Source organism: Diabrotica virgifera, chromosome 7 (assembly GCF_917563875.1).
Source record: "Diabrotica virgifera virgifera chromosome 7, PGI_DIABVI_V3a".
Lineage (NCBI taxonomy): Eukaryota > Metazoa > Arthropoda > Insecta > Coleoptera > Chrysomelidae > Diabrotica > Diabrotica virgifera.
This window is the reverse complement of record NC_065449.1, coordinates 250,104,949-250,120,284: the sequence shown is the minus strand read 5'-3', so window position 1 is coordinate 250,120,284 and position 15,336 is coordinate 250,104,949. Positions and strand designations below refer to the sequence as shown.

The following is a 15,336-nucleotide window of genomic DNA, read 5'->3' as shown; positions in this document are numbered from 1 at the left end:
AGAAGGCATAAAAAGTCATATTAGTATTACCTTTTAGAAAGTTGTACATTGGGTGTCTCATTCGTAAAGTTCTCTGATTAAATGTTTTATCTACCGTCATGCTAAACGTCATATCGTCAGAGTCAGACTGGTGGAAACTGACCAACTTACTACGATGTTTTTCGCTTCTAATCTCTGAATTACTGCTGGAACTATCATCAGAACGATTCTCACCAGCTTTATTTGTGTACAAATCTGAAATTCAAGGATGAACTACAAGGTAAAGGAATGTTTAAAGACTTACGTAGATTTCCTGCAGATCTGGTCCTTCGTCTCATGCCCCATTTCCCAACATTAATAATGTTAAGGGATCCACAACTTTCTGTTTCTTCTAGAGCAATTGACAAATCTTGAGCTAAATGATCCATTTTTTATTGAGATTTAACACAGTCTTTATATCAATAGAAAGCACATTATGTTAAAAAATAAACAGTTTAATATTCAACACAATCTAAAAAACACTATTTACTATTATGTATTTATCAAATTCACGTCAAAGACAAATAATAATACAGTTTCTTAACTATTATCTGTCAAAAGGTCGTTGTATGGTCGTTGTATATAAACCTGTCATAAGTGTCATGTCAACCAAATATGGAAATGTCAACAAGTTTTACAAGTTGTCACAAATTTGTCCAACGTTGCCAGATCATCAAATAAATTGTCAGTATTTACAGGAATGAAAATATTTTGAACAGGAAAAGGAAAAGACTTATCATTTTGAAGAAAAAAAGTTTATTTGCGGTTGAGCCACAACTATAAGTGTAATGAATATATGTACATTTTTAATTACCTAACATTTGACGTTTCGTTTTCCTAGGTCGAAGTCCTAGGTTTTCACCCAAAGTAATCGAAAGTAGAACTGGAAGTCGATATTTGAACGCTTCGTGTATAACTTTGCGTCGATCGATATACGATTTTACTAATTTTGAGTCATTTTCACTAAACTTTGGATCATCATTGTTTAAACAGAAATGACTTCAAAAAAGTAACTAAAGATTAAAACTCAACTTTTCAATACGCTTCGATTGATGTGTTACATGTACATACATACTATTTCTGCGGCTATAACAGCACTTCTGGTTAGAACTTTTTAAGCGGTAATGACATATAAAAACCAAAACCAAAATTTTTCTCATCTTGCTAAAGCACGTCGAATGATATATCGCGTATACTATTTCCGTGACTCAAGATACAGTTCATACGGTTGCAACTCTAAAACCGGAAGTCCGATGTCAAATTTGTCATCTTTAATACCATCCTTGGGTTATAAGCTTTCGTTTGACACTGTATTAATAATGTAGGAGTTGTATTCGTGGACGGAAAGACAGATGAACAGACAGTCATGAAACCGGAAGTATATATTTGTTCTCTTCTTGCGAAGTAGCGTCGAGTAATATATCACGTGTACTATTCCGGTGACTTTAAAAAAGTACTTCTGGTTACATTTCTAAAACCGGAAGTCCAAGGTCAAATTTCGCAAATTTAGTACCATCCTTGAATTATAAGCTTTCATTCGACACCTCAATTATTGTTATTCTACCTGGTATAGTGACGGAGGCAGAGTTATATTAGCAGTCTTACGGACAGATAGCCTAGGTCAAATTTCTCACATTTAGTACCATCCTTGCATTATAAGCTTTCATTTGACACCTCATTTGTCATTATACCTGGTATAATGACGGAGGATAGTTGTATTCGCGGTCGGACGGACAGACAGCCTAGGTCAAATATCTCACCTTTAGTACCATCCTTGGATTATATGCTTTTATTTGACACATTTTGTCATTCTACTTGGTATAATGACGGAGGAGTTATATTCGCGGTCGGACGGACCGACGTACAGACAGCACAGTTCAAATATCTCACCTTTAGTACCATTCTTGGATTATAAGTTGAGGACAATTGACACCTCATTTTACAAACATTTGACACAGTTGTTCATTTGACACCTCATTTGTCATTCTACCTAGTATAATGACGGAGAAGTTATGTTCGCGGTCGGACAGACCGACGGACAGACAGCCTAGATCAAATTTATCACCTTTAGTACCATCCTTGGATTATAAGCTTTCGTTTTTGACACCTCATTTGTCATTCTACCTGGTACAATGACGGAGGAGATATATTCACGGTCGTACGGACCGACGTACAGACAGCCTAGTTCAAATATCTCACCTTTAGTACCATCCTTGGATTATAAGTTTTCATTTGACACCTCATTTGTCATTCTACCTGGTATAATGACGGAGAAGTTATATTCGCGGTCGGACAGACAGCCTAGATGAAATATATCACCTTTAGTACCATCCTTGGATTATAAGCTTTCATTTGACACCTCATTTGTCATTCTACCTAGTATAATGACGGAGAAGTTATATTCGCGGTCGGACAGACAGACGGACAGATATCCTAGGTCAAATATTTCACCTTTAGTACCATCCTTGGATTATAAGCTTTCATTTGACACCTCATTTGTCATTCTAGCTGGTATATTGACGGAGGAGTTGTGATTACAGACAGACAGACAGACGGACAGACAGACGTGGATATAATTCACATATAAGTTTTCACAATTTTTCAAAATTGGGTGAAGACAATATTCTAAAAATTCTGGGATGATTGTATTGTATAGCCTTGATTTGTTATTAAATTCGACGATGAATCCTAGATTCAACGATGTAAATACTCCCTAGATTTATGTATGTCTTTTCAAAACTTGACATGTTTGGCCTAGGTCTTATAGGCCACAGCATGTATGTGGTTGAAAAAATGTTTGAAGGTGATGTTATTAAGCTAGGGTTAACAAATTCTTACTGTTTTTGTGTTAATTTGAGGGCTGCTTCTTTGACTTTTCTCTTTTTCCTGTCTGTTTTATTTCATGAATATTGATGCACCTTTTCATTGTAGTCAGATAAATGATTAGTCCCAAGTATGTTTGCATATCTGGGATTTCTCGAAGTCCCTTGATGTAGGTTTGAAGTAGGTATATGTGCGTCATGCTCGTTTACACTGACACTTAGTGGTCTTGAAGTTTATCCCGTGTAGAAATTGTTTGCTCTCACAGTTGTGTTGTTTGGCTTTCAGCAGAATATATATATATATATATATATATATATATATATATATATATATATATATATATATATATATATATATATATATATATATATATATATATATATATATATCAGAATGTTATTGGTTGTTTTGAATGTTGTTGTGATATTGTACTTGTTTCCTCTATTCTTTTTAATTTTTCTTTTAATTTTACTATGGTATTGTTATCATCTTTGAATCACTTTTTGTGAGGGTCTCTGGAATACTTGTGGTGTTTTGTTGTTTCTAGTCTTCAATCCTGTGGAATTCCTTGTTTAAAAATGACAACAGGTAGTCATTTTTAGACAAAACCTTTATTCTCTCTCCTATGATGGCACTATATAGGTACAGCCCAAGTCGGGCCCTAGCCTGCCCTAGAATCTGCCTCCAAGTATTCCTATCACAATAGCGGCTCTCCTCCAGTTATCCACCCTCAATATCTCCAAATATCTCCTTTTTTGGGAGATAGAGGTTAGAGGAGAAAAGGTTTTCTCTTCCTGCAAAGCAGTTTCATTGGAGCAGGTCTTCGCAGTGGCGGCTGATCAGAGGTGGCAAGGGAGGCTTAGCCTCCCCATCAATTTTTTACACATGCTACACATGTACTGTTTTGTTTACTTTGCTATTTTGCTTCGCGCTAGAGATATCGGAAAAAGCTAGTTGAACAAGTTGTTCCAAATAATGTTCTAACCCTACATACCAAATTTCATCACAGCATTCGCACTTTTATTTTTTTCATTACTTGTAGTCAGGATCCTAAAATTGGAGAGGAGGCTGCTGGCCGGAAAATCTCACTTGCTAATGCTCCACGAAGCCCAGCAGCGTTTACGGAGACCCGGTCTCCTTAGAGCTGCATTATAGTTTAACGCACACGCTGCCCGGAGATTGGGCAAGGGCAGCTAATCGTCCAGCAGCCTCCTCTGCAATTTTAGGATCCTGACTACAAATAATGAAAAAACTAAAAGTGCGAATTTTGTGATGAAATTTGGTATGTGGAGTTAGAATAATATTTGGAACAACATGTTCAAATAACTTTTTCCTATATCTGTAATGCGAAGCAAAATATCGGTAATTTACCGTTTTTGGATTCGCAGTAGGCCGCTTTTAGAATTAAAAAAATTGAGTTGAGTATCTTAAAAAATGTGAACCTTCAATCTGTATGGACTGCAAAAGTTTAAATCTGTATGTATTTATTTTGATATGCATATCTACTTATAGAGATAGAATTGTTAACAAATAAACGACACAAACTTTGGTAATACACTTTTACAATTTGACTACCTAAATATTTTTAAAATGATTTGATATTATGAAATTATGAATTATGATGATATTATAAAATGTAAATAAAAAAAGAATGTGTGTGTACTTTGTACGCACGTAAGAAGTTATACTTCTATTATATGATTTAAACAAAATTAATATACTTTTTATTTATATTTTGTTTAAATATTAAACTAATTTATACTTACTACTTCTCAAACATTTTTATTAGAACAGTGCCAAAAATTAAAATAATAAAAGAATAAAACACACACAAACACATTAAACAAGCCACAAATGATGTCTGAACATTATTGTCGAAATTTTTTTTAACTAAATACGTATTTTCTGAAAATACAATATAATATACTTACTGTATAATAAATATACTTACAATCATAAAATGTATTAAAAAAAAACAAAAAAGAAAGTTTCTATTGGGACTCGAACCAGCGCTGATAAGAGCGGTTGGTATTGGAATTCATTTGCCTTCTCCGCTTAGCCACGGACACTATGTGTCATTATTTACGAAGATCGACTAACTAAACGGATTAAACTTGTGATATTTTGATATTTTGAAAATTGATCAAATTATTTTAATTTTGAATTGAAATGATTTAGAATTGAAAAAATACAACAAAACATAGAGTAAAAAAACAATATATTAGGTGAATATTGATAGAAATTTTGATGGTAATCAAATTATATAAATAAAAGTATTACATACTATGTATTTTGGCAGATCAAATAGGTAGGTTTATACCCATGATACATTAACAATTATTACGTACCTGTTGCTTTTAAAAACTATTTAAAAGTCACTACAATATTATAAACTTTTTTGTTTCTGTCCTCACAACAATAAAACTAATATATTATACATTTGTTTACCTTTACCTTTACCTCCAAACCACAGCTGCCATATCGGCTAATTTTTGACATGTCATTTGAACATCCAATCAGAACAAAGTTATAATGCGCATGCGCCGGGCTGATAGGTTTTAACATATAAAAAAATCACCCTCTATCGCCGGTAAAGAAGTATAACTTCAAAAAATGGTAAAAAAAGGGGCCTTACATTAGATTTTATATGGCGGATTTTTTTTGCTAGTGTAAATTTGTCTAGATATTTTACAGTTAGGTATAGCCTCCCTATGGTAAAAATCACGAGCCGCCACTGGGTATTCGGGTCCTAGCATAGATATAAGGATGGGATATAATTCCTGTCTTGATGTTTACGTTGTGGTCGGAGAATTTCTTCCTGGAAGAAGAAAACCTGCTAACAAACGTTTTGACTAAAAATGACTAGGTACCTACTGTACTAAAAATCGAAACATTAGTTTTTAATACACAACAATTGTGGCTCAATACCATCTAAAGATGATACTTAAATTTAAACATGCCACAAGAAAACAGTTTCAGAACATCACAAGGAAAAATTCCTGTAGGTACTGGCTGTATACCATAAATCACAAAAAATAAAAACCTTATTTTATAAAAGGTATATGCGGTATATGTATTTAAAATCCCTAAAAGGGCTGTATCACAAATAGTGATGTGAGTCGAGAATATTTCCAAGCGAATATTCGCGAACATTGGAAAGTTTCCGAGAATATTCGCCTATAAAAAATGGAAATATTCTCCTGACCGCGAATATTCCCGGAAACTTTCAATTGAAAATTCGAGTCCGAGAAGTTTCCAGAATGTTTTCGAGAACTTTCCGTAATATTTCCGAGAACTTTTGAGAATATTTTCAAGAGAATTTTGGACATAAGAATCAGTGAGGTAATTTGAATTTACATGGAAGTAGCTATATTAGTAGCTATTTAATTCACACGGCGGCGAAACTATAACACTGCTAATAGTACAAAAGGAACATTGTTTTGAATTACCTATATTAAAAATGCATTGAATATATGATTATTTTTATACCTACTAAAAATGACTAAAGCTATATTAAAATCACAATAAAGATGCACTAGAAATAAACAAACCAAGATACGTTGAATGATACGATGAGTAATCCCGAATCATGATTTACAATGTATAAACTTTGCAAATCATGATTTGGAATTTACAATATAGGATAAATTGTAAATCATGATTTGAGAGTCCTCCTCGAATATTCAATGTGTCTTGGCTTGTTTATTTCTAGTGCATCTTTATGGTGATTGCAGTATAAATATAATGCATGCGAATATTTCAAATGTGAAATAATAAATAAAAAGAAAAAATTAAAAACAACAATAAAGTTTTATTATTACAACTTCCTGTAAAAACTGGATGTGGTTCAATCCTTAATAAATTATATAAATAACATTATTGCGTCTAAAAGTGATTTACCAAGGCTTAGGTCATAGAGGCAGAAAATTTTAAATTTTCACGGAATTTTAAACATAACTGTTTGGATGATCAAATGCAAAAACTTGCAAAAAGTAGCAGTTGTGCTAACACCAATTATTGCGAAATGGATTAGGTACTTTATTGGAAGTATGTTTAAATATCCCAGGTTGTCGAGGCATTTAAGATACAGAAAATATTTTTACCGAGAATATTCCATTACTTCCAATCAGTAAGCCTGAGGAAAAGGAATGCTTATCTAAATTAGAAAAAAGAAAAAAATGGCAGTGAAGCTGTGCACTATGCTGCAAACTAACTTATCCTTCTTTCACAGGACAAAGCCTCACTGGTGAAGAGCATATTGGCTATGCGGTGTATAGACAAGATAATAACCAATCATCCCAAGTTTATTGACAAAAAAGAAATCATTTTTACAAAACTAACAACGTTCTGTGCAAAAGCGGAACTTTGGTCAATGGAGTTTATTTGGCTAACTACTGATTTGATACAAATTCAGCTACATCTTGGATCTAAAGTTTTTGATGTATGCATTATTTCGATATTAACATATCGGAACAAACACGTACAATCACAAAAAAAAAATGAATACCGTTGCCTAGTTCTAACAGTGAATATCTCATTTTTCGCAACATTTGAGGAGATCATATTAACTGTTGCTCCGTATTCCCAAAAGTTATTCAATTTCTGTTTTTAGATTTTATTTATTATAAATATTACTGTTATGTTATGCAATGATCATATATACTGGAATTGAAAAGCTTTTGGGGTTGCAGAGCAACAGTTACAAGGATCTCTTCCAAAGTTGCGAAAAGTGAAATATTCACTATTAGAACTTATAGGCAACGATATACTCAGAGTCACTCAACACACGACGGAAAGAGCAATGCTAGGCATATCAATTAAGGACAGGAAAACAAACACATTGATAAGACAGAAAACCAAATTCACCGATGTGGTACAAAATTCATTAAAATTGAAATGGGAAATACGCTGGACATGTAACTAGGAGCGATCTAAACAAATGGCACAGAACAATTCTAACCTGGATACCATACCAACACAAAAGACCCAGAGGCATGACATGGACAGATGAGCTGAAACATACTGCCGAGAAAAATTGGCTACAAGTAGCGTAAAATAAAAAACAATGGAAAGGAAGACTTGAAGAGGCTTATGTTCAGATGTGGACGTGCTAGACAAACAAGAAGAAGAAGAACTAATGATTTGTATAATTTATTACAATAATTTTAATAAAAATGCAATATTTCCATAAGTTTCCGAAAATTTCCAATATTCCCGGAAAGTTTCCGGAAACTTTCCGGCGTTCGAATCTTCCCGGAAATATTACATCACTAATCACAAATCACTTTTAGGGATTTTAAATACATACACATACCTTTTACAAAATAAGGTTTTTATTTTTTTAGTTTCAGAACCTTATTTTTAAGAAACTCTCATACTTATTTTTGATCTTATATGTAATATATGATGTACCGGGTGTCCCAATAAGAATGGCTCTCGGCCATATCTCAGGAACCGTTTATAGTAGAGCTTTGAAATAAAAAATTTTATAACAAAAGTAGCCTCAGGAAAAGCCTGGAAATTATTTTCATAATTGTGGGACCACCGCTAGAGGTCGTAATTGAATAACAAAAATTAAAAAATCTAAATTTTACAAAATTTTCCTAATGAAGGGGCACTGGAAATCCGATCGTCGTATTCCTCATAAAATTCTACGCATATTTGATTTGACAAGTTTAGGTCTACCTTTGGAAATAAGAGGTGGGGGTGAGTGGGAACCTTGTTATGAAAAACTGGCTGTGAGTCCGGTTCTGCTTAATCAAATTTTGCAAACTTGGTCTTGTTGAAGACAGATCTTTTTCGTCAATGTAAAAGTTATGATTTCGAACCAACTTACTGAGTAATATGCCAGCTAGAAGGCGTTATTTAATTTTTTTCAGAAATCTAGTGTTCCTTGGAAAATATTAAATACAAACATGCATTTGTAATACCATATTACAAAATTAGACAAAATTAGCAACAGAATAGCGAAAACCGCATGTTAATACCTTTTTTCTATCTCGAGATATCTTACAAAACGTGTAAATTTAAAAACATAACTGTTACTGTCGCCGGTAAACGAAATAATTCATTAAAAGTAGTGTGCTATGGAGACAACAAAGAAACATTTTCCAGCTGTCAACGTATATTAGGTCTTTTCAACGCTTCTCATTTGTTTCGAGCCTCGTTCATATCTCGTATATTAATATTATACATGGATTATACGGCATATATGACAGAGGCTCGAAACAAATGAGAAGCGTTGAAAAGCCCTATTACAAAGAAATAAAAACAACTATTTAGTGATGACATAAACGTTCAAATTTTTGCCCATCATTTTCGTTGCAAACATTTACTCTTTCAAGAATAGATTGAACAGCAGTCTCAATTTCTGCTCTCGATATGCTTTGAATGGCGTTTAGTATTCTCTGGATAATGTATTCTAGAGTAGTGTATGATGGACAACAATTTGAATATTTAGGTCGTCACTAAGTACTTCTTTTTGTTCTGTTATATTTAATTTTAATAGTATTGTTTCTCTTTATATTGTTGTTTTAATTAATTATATTTTTATACCTTGACATCTGGAAAATGTTATTTTGTTTTTTTCTACAGCACACTACTTTTCATTAACTTAGTTTACCGGTGATGGTAACAGTTATGTATAAAATTTACACGTTTCTCGAGATATCTTGAGATAGACAAAAGGTATCGACATGCGGTTTTCGCTATTCTATTGCTAATTTAATCTAATTTTATAAAGTATGATTAAAAATGCATACTTGTATTTAATATTTTCCAAAGAAAACTAGATTTCTGAAAAAAATTAAATAACGCCTCCCAGCTGGCTTATTACTTATTAGGATGGTTCAAAATTATCACGCTTACATTGAAGAAAAAGATCTGTCTTCAACAAGACCCAGTTTTCAAAATTTGATTTAGCAGAACTGGACTTAAAGCCATTTTTTCATAACAAGGTTCCCACTCACCCCCACCTCTTATTTGCAAAGGTAGAGTTAAACTTGTTAAATCAAATATGCGCAGAATTTGATGAAGAATACAATAATCGGATTTCCAGTGCCCCTTTATTGGGAAAATTTTGTAAAATTTAGATTTTTTTATTTTTGATATTCAATTACGCCCTCTAGCGGTGGACCCACAATTACGAAAATAATTTCCAGGCTTTTCCTGAGGCAACTTTTGTTATAAAATTTTTTATTTCAAAGCTCTACTATTAACCGTTCCTGAGATATGGCCGAGAGCCATTCTTATTGGGACACCCGGTACAGTTGAGTCCGCGAATCTTTACCCGTGAGTCATCATTTAAAGCATACGAAATCAGTCGATGATAAGTCGGAAATTTAAATTTACTAAACGCAACAGCATGACAGTGTGACTTGCTGTTGCGTTTAATAAATTTCAATTTTCGACTTATCATCGCCCAAGTAGCAATTTGTCGACGCGACAACGTTGTCTACCGCGTGGCAACGTTTTGTTACAACGTTGTTATTGCCTAGAAGACGACCCTATTCTGCACTAATTTGGTGGACGATTTTTGAGTTGTCTTGACGTTGCCTAGGCAACCTCCTATGAAGCAACATCGTTTCGTAAGCGTTGCATAAGACAACTGAAGCGACTATAAAAAGAACCTGCGCGTGCAATGGTTGCTCAAGGAGTCAGACTAGTTATGTTTTTTTACCTATATTTTTAACACCTGTATGGTGAATGCGAAAACCAAAATGGTAACTATTTTGACATCGTATTAGGTATTTAAATTTATATCAATACATAAAGGACTTAAACAAAATTACCTGATCTGAAAATTTATAAACGCATCTCAGATTACCGTCAAATATGGATATTTCACCTTTAAAAAACACACGCGCTACTTTTTTACGACATTTTTGACAAAAAATATGCAAATTTAAAAAAATCAAATTTTAATATAAAAGTTAAAATTTATGTTAAAGATGTTCTGTATAAATTTAATGTATTGATGGTGCTTTTAAAGGTATCAGAAAAAGGTATCATTTTTTATATTCTGTATTTTCATTTTCTTTGCATCCCAAAAATCTCAAGTAAAACCAAAATGGTGCATTAAACAATATTACCTTATTACTAAAAAAATACCTTATTACCAACCCTAGACCGATAAGACAACTTAGAAGTCCAATCGCCAACCAAGCCCGGCCGCGCTGACTATCCCAACCATTTTAGAACGCACCCTCTTATTGGGTGACAGAGAGGTCATGTGACCAGTGTCAAAAGTGTAGCATTCTCCTTAACAGCGTTGCCACATTTTGGAGATTTCTACTTTTTTGGTAGATTTTTGATATTTTTTAAAATATTCTAGTAGGTAATATTGTTTAGTAGATTTTTGTTATATTTCAACATTTTGTTATGACTAAAATAAAATTTGCTTTTTAATAGTATTTACCCCATTTCTAAATTAATTTTCACACATTTGGTTACAATTTCCCAATCCGAAAATAAGACCGAAAATAAGATTCAGAATAATTAGGTCATTACCGAAAATAAGATTCAGGACGTAGATGATGAATATTACAGAGAAATGAAACTGGAAACTAGATTCTTGTGTAACAAACTTGCAGATTTCAAGTAACAGTGCAAGCAGTATTTCAGGTGTTATTGAAGAGTTCTGGCATTCGGTGAGCCTATTAGAAGCTAACGATGGAAAACTAAAATATCTAAACATATGTAACTTTGCAAAACACAAAATGTTGTGTTCACGTGTTTCTAATGTTAAATGCGAAACAATTGTTTGAAGAATTTGATCCAGACATGCAGCTGTTAAAATTAGTGGATGACAAAATATTCTAGTTGTTAAATGTACCTATTCATTTTTTTCGAATCATGAGGAAACTATAATAAGTATTTTTGAAAAATTTAAACGCAGAATGAAAGACTGCATTATTTAGAAAAACCAAAACGTTTCTTTTGAATGAGATATTTGGAATTAAAATGACACTACATTTTGTCTTTTTTTCACCCCTGTAACTTATTAAAATAAACATTATAGAAGTTTTCAGTGACTTTCGGTCCTCGGTAATAACGTAATATTTCTTTCTGCGTTTAAATTTTTCAAAATACTTATTAGTTTTCTCAGGATTCGCAAAAAATGAAAACATTTAAAATACATTGAACGTTTTAACGGGCGACATTTTGCGCCTATCCCCTTAAGTTAACTGTTGTTTTTATTATCAAAAATCCCAAATATATCCCAAAAATCCTTAAGTATATTTTAGTTTATGATTTAGTAGATTTTAGCTAAAAAATGGTAATTACCAGTTGTTGTTTTGGAATAATTAGGTTTCCAATTTTTTGGAATTCCTCTTGGACAGTTAAGACGGATATGCAGATTACTGTATAAGTATACTGTATTTACATGGCCTAAAAAGAATCTACTGATTTTGTGAAAGCAAAACTAATGAAAGAGTAAAAACTGACCTGGCAACCCCGTCTAGCAGGCAACCCCGTCTAGCAAAGCTGATACAAAGATTGAAAGATTAAGGTTATCAAATCTACTGATAAAACAGTGGACAATGGAATGGAAACCAGCTATTAAAAAAACAAACGAACAGGTTGTTAAATAAATCGAAAATTTCCAGCAAAATAAAACATATAATAATAAGAAAAAAATAAGGTTATAAAGTAAATTCTTTTTCTCCTTCTGAAGTTGCCGCAAAGGTGTCACACACCTAGAACAACACCTAGGGTCGTGACAGACAACTTCAGAGTCGGACAGGGCGTAAATTAGTTTAGCATTATAACGTTTTTAAGTCGTTGCGATTGTTGAAAAAACTGAACTGTGATATGTAGTTGTCACAATGGTAATAAATTAGTTGCCCGTGTAACTAAAGGTATTACTTAAAGTTTTAACATCGCAATGTCAGTCGGGATAGGGGCATAGAGGTATATATTAACATAGAGGGAGCCTACCTTTCGCGCTTCCTGACGACAAGATCTCATGGACTGGTTTGCTGCATCTCTTTCTAACACATTGTATGGAAAATCTATGATGACATTCAGTGTGAACATAGGCACGGAAGAGTAGGACAACTGTAGCAGCTTTACTATGCGTAAGAGTGAAACAACACTAATCCAAATAAAAAAGATGGTGTCGTCACTTCGCTCTGAATGACACTCTCTCTATGCTAATATATAACTCTATGGATAGGGGACGTTGGCCGAAACAACTTAAAATGCTCTCGGGCAACGTTATATACAGTGCATTTGTTTGTACTGACAACCAATGCGTCGAAAAATTGCTACTTGGGCGACTTTTTCGTATGCTTTAAATGATGACGCACGGGTAAAGATTAGCGGACTCAACTGTACAAAGTTTTGTGTTTGTTAAATATTTTTTACAAATACCTTTTTTTATGTTCTCATAAAAATTGAGAAAAAATTCAAAACTGGCAACTAGCATCCAAATTTTGTGACCTCCTTCGAGATCGTTTCGAATTCAACCAATCAGTGTTCAGCATTTTCATAACAGAATTTATTTATTTTATTTAAATGTCGGAATGTGAACTAGCCTTAACCTATTGTAGTATTTTTGATTACGTCTGTCATGTCATCGTCATCCCTTTAATAAACAGTTGAATTTTTCAATTTTCATTTTTTCATTGCACAATTTTGAAGGCAAAGGGATTCAAAAGTACAAACTACTTGGAAAATTATTATTATCGTTATATTCTTATATGTACAAGCACGAAATGAAGTATTTTAAGAATTTTCTTTGTCCTTTGTAAACAAAATGAAATAAACCAACTTAATTTATAAATAACTCAAAAAACAAAAAAATATGGGTAGTAGTTTCCACAATTTCTGATCTGCGAAGGTTAAGATTTATGCGTCTGTTTTCATTGTCTGTCCGTCAGTGCCAAGCTGGTATTTTGGAATAAAATGGACTATTTACCTACTGAGATTATTGAAAGAATTTTAAGATATTGTGATGGGAAAACGTTATTAAATGCTAGGAAAACTGATGAAAAATTTAAGGCTGTAGTGGATTATTTAACGCAGGTACGTTTTTGTTTAATAGCTAAATATAAAGGCTAAAATAAAATGGTTGTAGTATTTTGTGTATACAGGTAGACATTAGGTACTTATTATCTCATTTACTAATATCTTTTGCCAACTAGACTTGTTAAGAGCCTACATAATCAAGCCAGTATAGTATTTAAGTATAGAATTGTTGTGACTACCTTAACACGTTCAGTGCACATCTTGAACAAGTGCATCTTGACTGGTACCACATACTTAGATTATATTAGATTATGTGAGGTTGTTAAGGCTATGCAGCCTCTCTGCACTTCGACCTATAGAGAACAGTGCTATGCAGTTACATAGTATATGTTCTGCCGTTTCTTCTTCATTGTCATAGAAACGACAATCTCACTATCTGATTTGCCCATTTTTTTGAGATGATATTTCAGAGGGCAGTAACCAGTGAGAAGGCCAGCAACCATTTTTAAATCTTTTTTACGCATTTTAAGAAGGCAGTTTGTTCATTTGTCCGGGGGTGTTAGACCAGTGTACTTGTAGTTGATTGAGTTTCCAGGTCTGGAGTTCTTCTCTGATGTGGCTTTTTGATAGTCCACAGAAGGGTTCTGGAACTTGGAATGGGGTATTAGCCCCTTCTTTTGTGAGGCTGTCATCTTTCTCATTGCCTGCAATTTCTTTGTGACCTGGCACCCACATTAAAGTTACTTTGTTGCATTCCTCCAGCTTCTTGAGGGATTGTTTACAGTCCCAAACCAACTTTGACTCACAAGTAAATAACTTAGAGCCTTTAATCCTTAAACGCCCAACCTTTTTTAGGTTCCATGTACGCTCAAGGGTGGGTAAAAAATGTCCACCTCGAAAATAGCTAATATACTTATTGAGAGCTGTTAGCATCTTGTAAAATATTGATATAAACAATTTACAAACCTTACAACAAAATTACAATGTACATTAAAATTAACATACCAGTAAAAGCCAGTAATTCAAATTTGTCGATTTTCTCCATATTCTTCCTTTCAGCCTCCTCATTGGCAGATAATTATGTCGATTATGTAATTATACGTCGATAATTATATGGATTATGTTCCTACCAACGAGAAATTATATAGAAACCTTTAGTAACAAGTTTTACCAAGGGTGTACTTTTTATGCCCACCCATATTTAACTCAAGCTACTACTTTTATTTTCAAAAATATCGGTAGAAACAATTTAACATTTGACAAAAGGCTGTCTTTTTGACAATAAAAATTTTTTCAAAAATGTTTAAACACGTAATAAATATGTTACAAGGGAATACGCAATAGGTGGACATTTTTTACCCACCCTTGGGCGTTTAGGGGTTAAGGAGGCTTGACTGTCTGATAAAATAAATACTTTTGCCCTAGGAGTGTCTCGATTGAGACATTCTTGGGCACTAATGTCTATGACATCTATTTCTGCCTGAATGATAGTTGGGGTGTTTCCAAGAGATTTCAACCTTCTTC

At 33.3% G+C, this 15,336-nt stretch overlaps 2 protein-coding genes across 8 annotated transcripts in view; one reads left to right on the top strand and one right to left on the bottom strand.

Moving 5' to 3' along the window:
• Nucleotides 1–617, bottom strand: part of LOC126888420 (G patch domain-containing protein 2) — a 33,067-nt gene extending 32,450 nt beyond the window's left edge. Inside the window, exons 1-2 of one of the 2 annotated variants that reach the window (XM_050656671.1) lie at nucleotides 284–610; nucleotides 31–234 (exon numbers count right to left, since the gene is read on the bottom strand). In XM_050656671.1, coding sequence (XP_050512628.1) covers nucleotides 31–234; nucleotides 284–407 — 328 coding nt within the window. In that variant the 5' untranslated portion in view covers nucleotides 408–610. Of the gene's footprint in view, nucleotides 1–30; nucleotides 235–283 lie in introns of both variants that reach the window. The other variant, XM_050656672.1, reaches the window with a different exon arrangement.
• Nucleotides 618–13,390: 12,773 nt separating this feature from the next.
• Nucleotides 13,391–15,336, top strand: part of LOC126888417 (uncharacterized) — a 34,584-nt gene continuing 32,638 nt past the window's right edge. For all 6 annotated transcript variants that reach the window (XR_007699547.1, XR_007699543.1, XR_007699546.1 and 3 more), the window contains exon 1: nucleotides 13,391–13,869. Coding sequence is in view for 1 of the 6 variants with exons in the window: in XM_050656668.1 (XP_050512625.1) it covers nucleotides 13,750–13,869 (120 nt within the window). In the remaining 5 variants the exon portion in view is untranslated. The remainder of the gene's footprint in view (nucleotides 13,870–15,336) is intronic.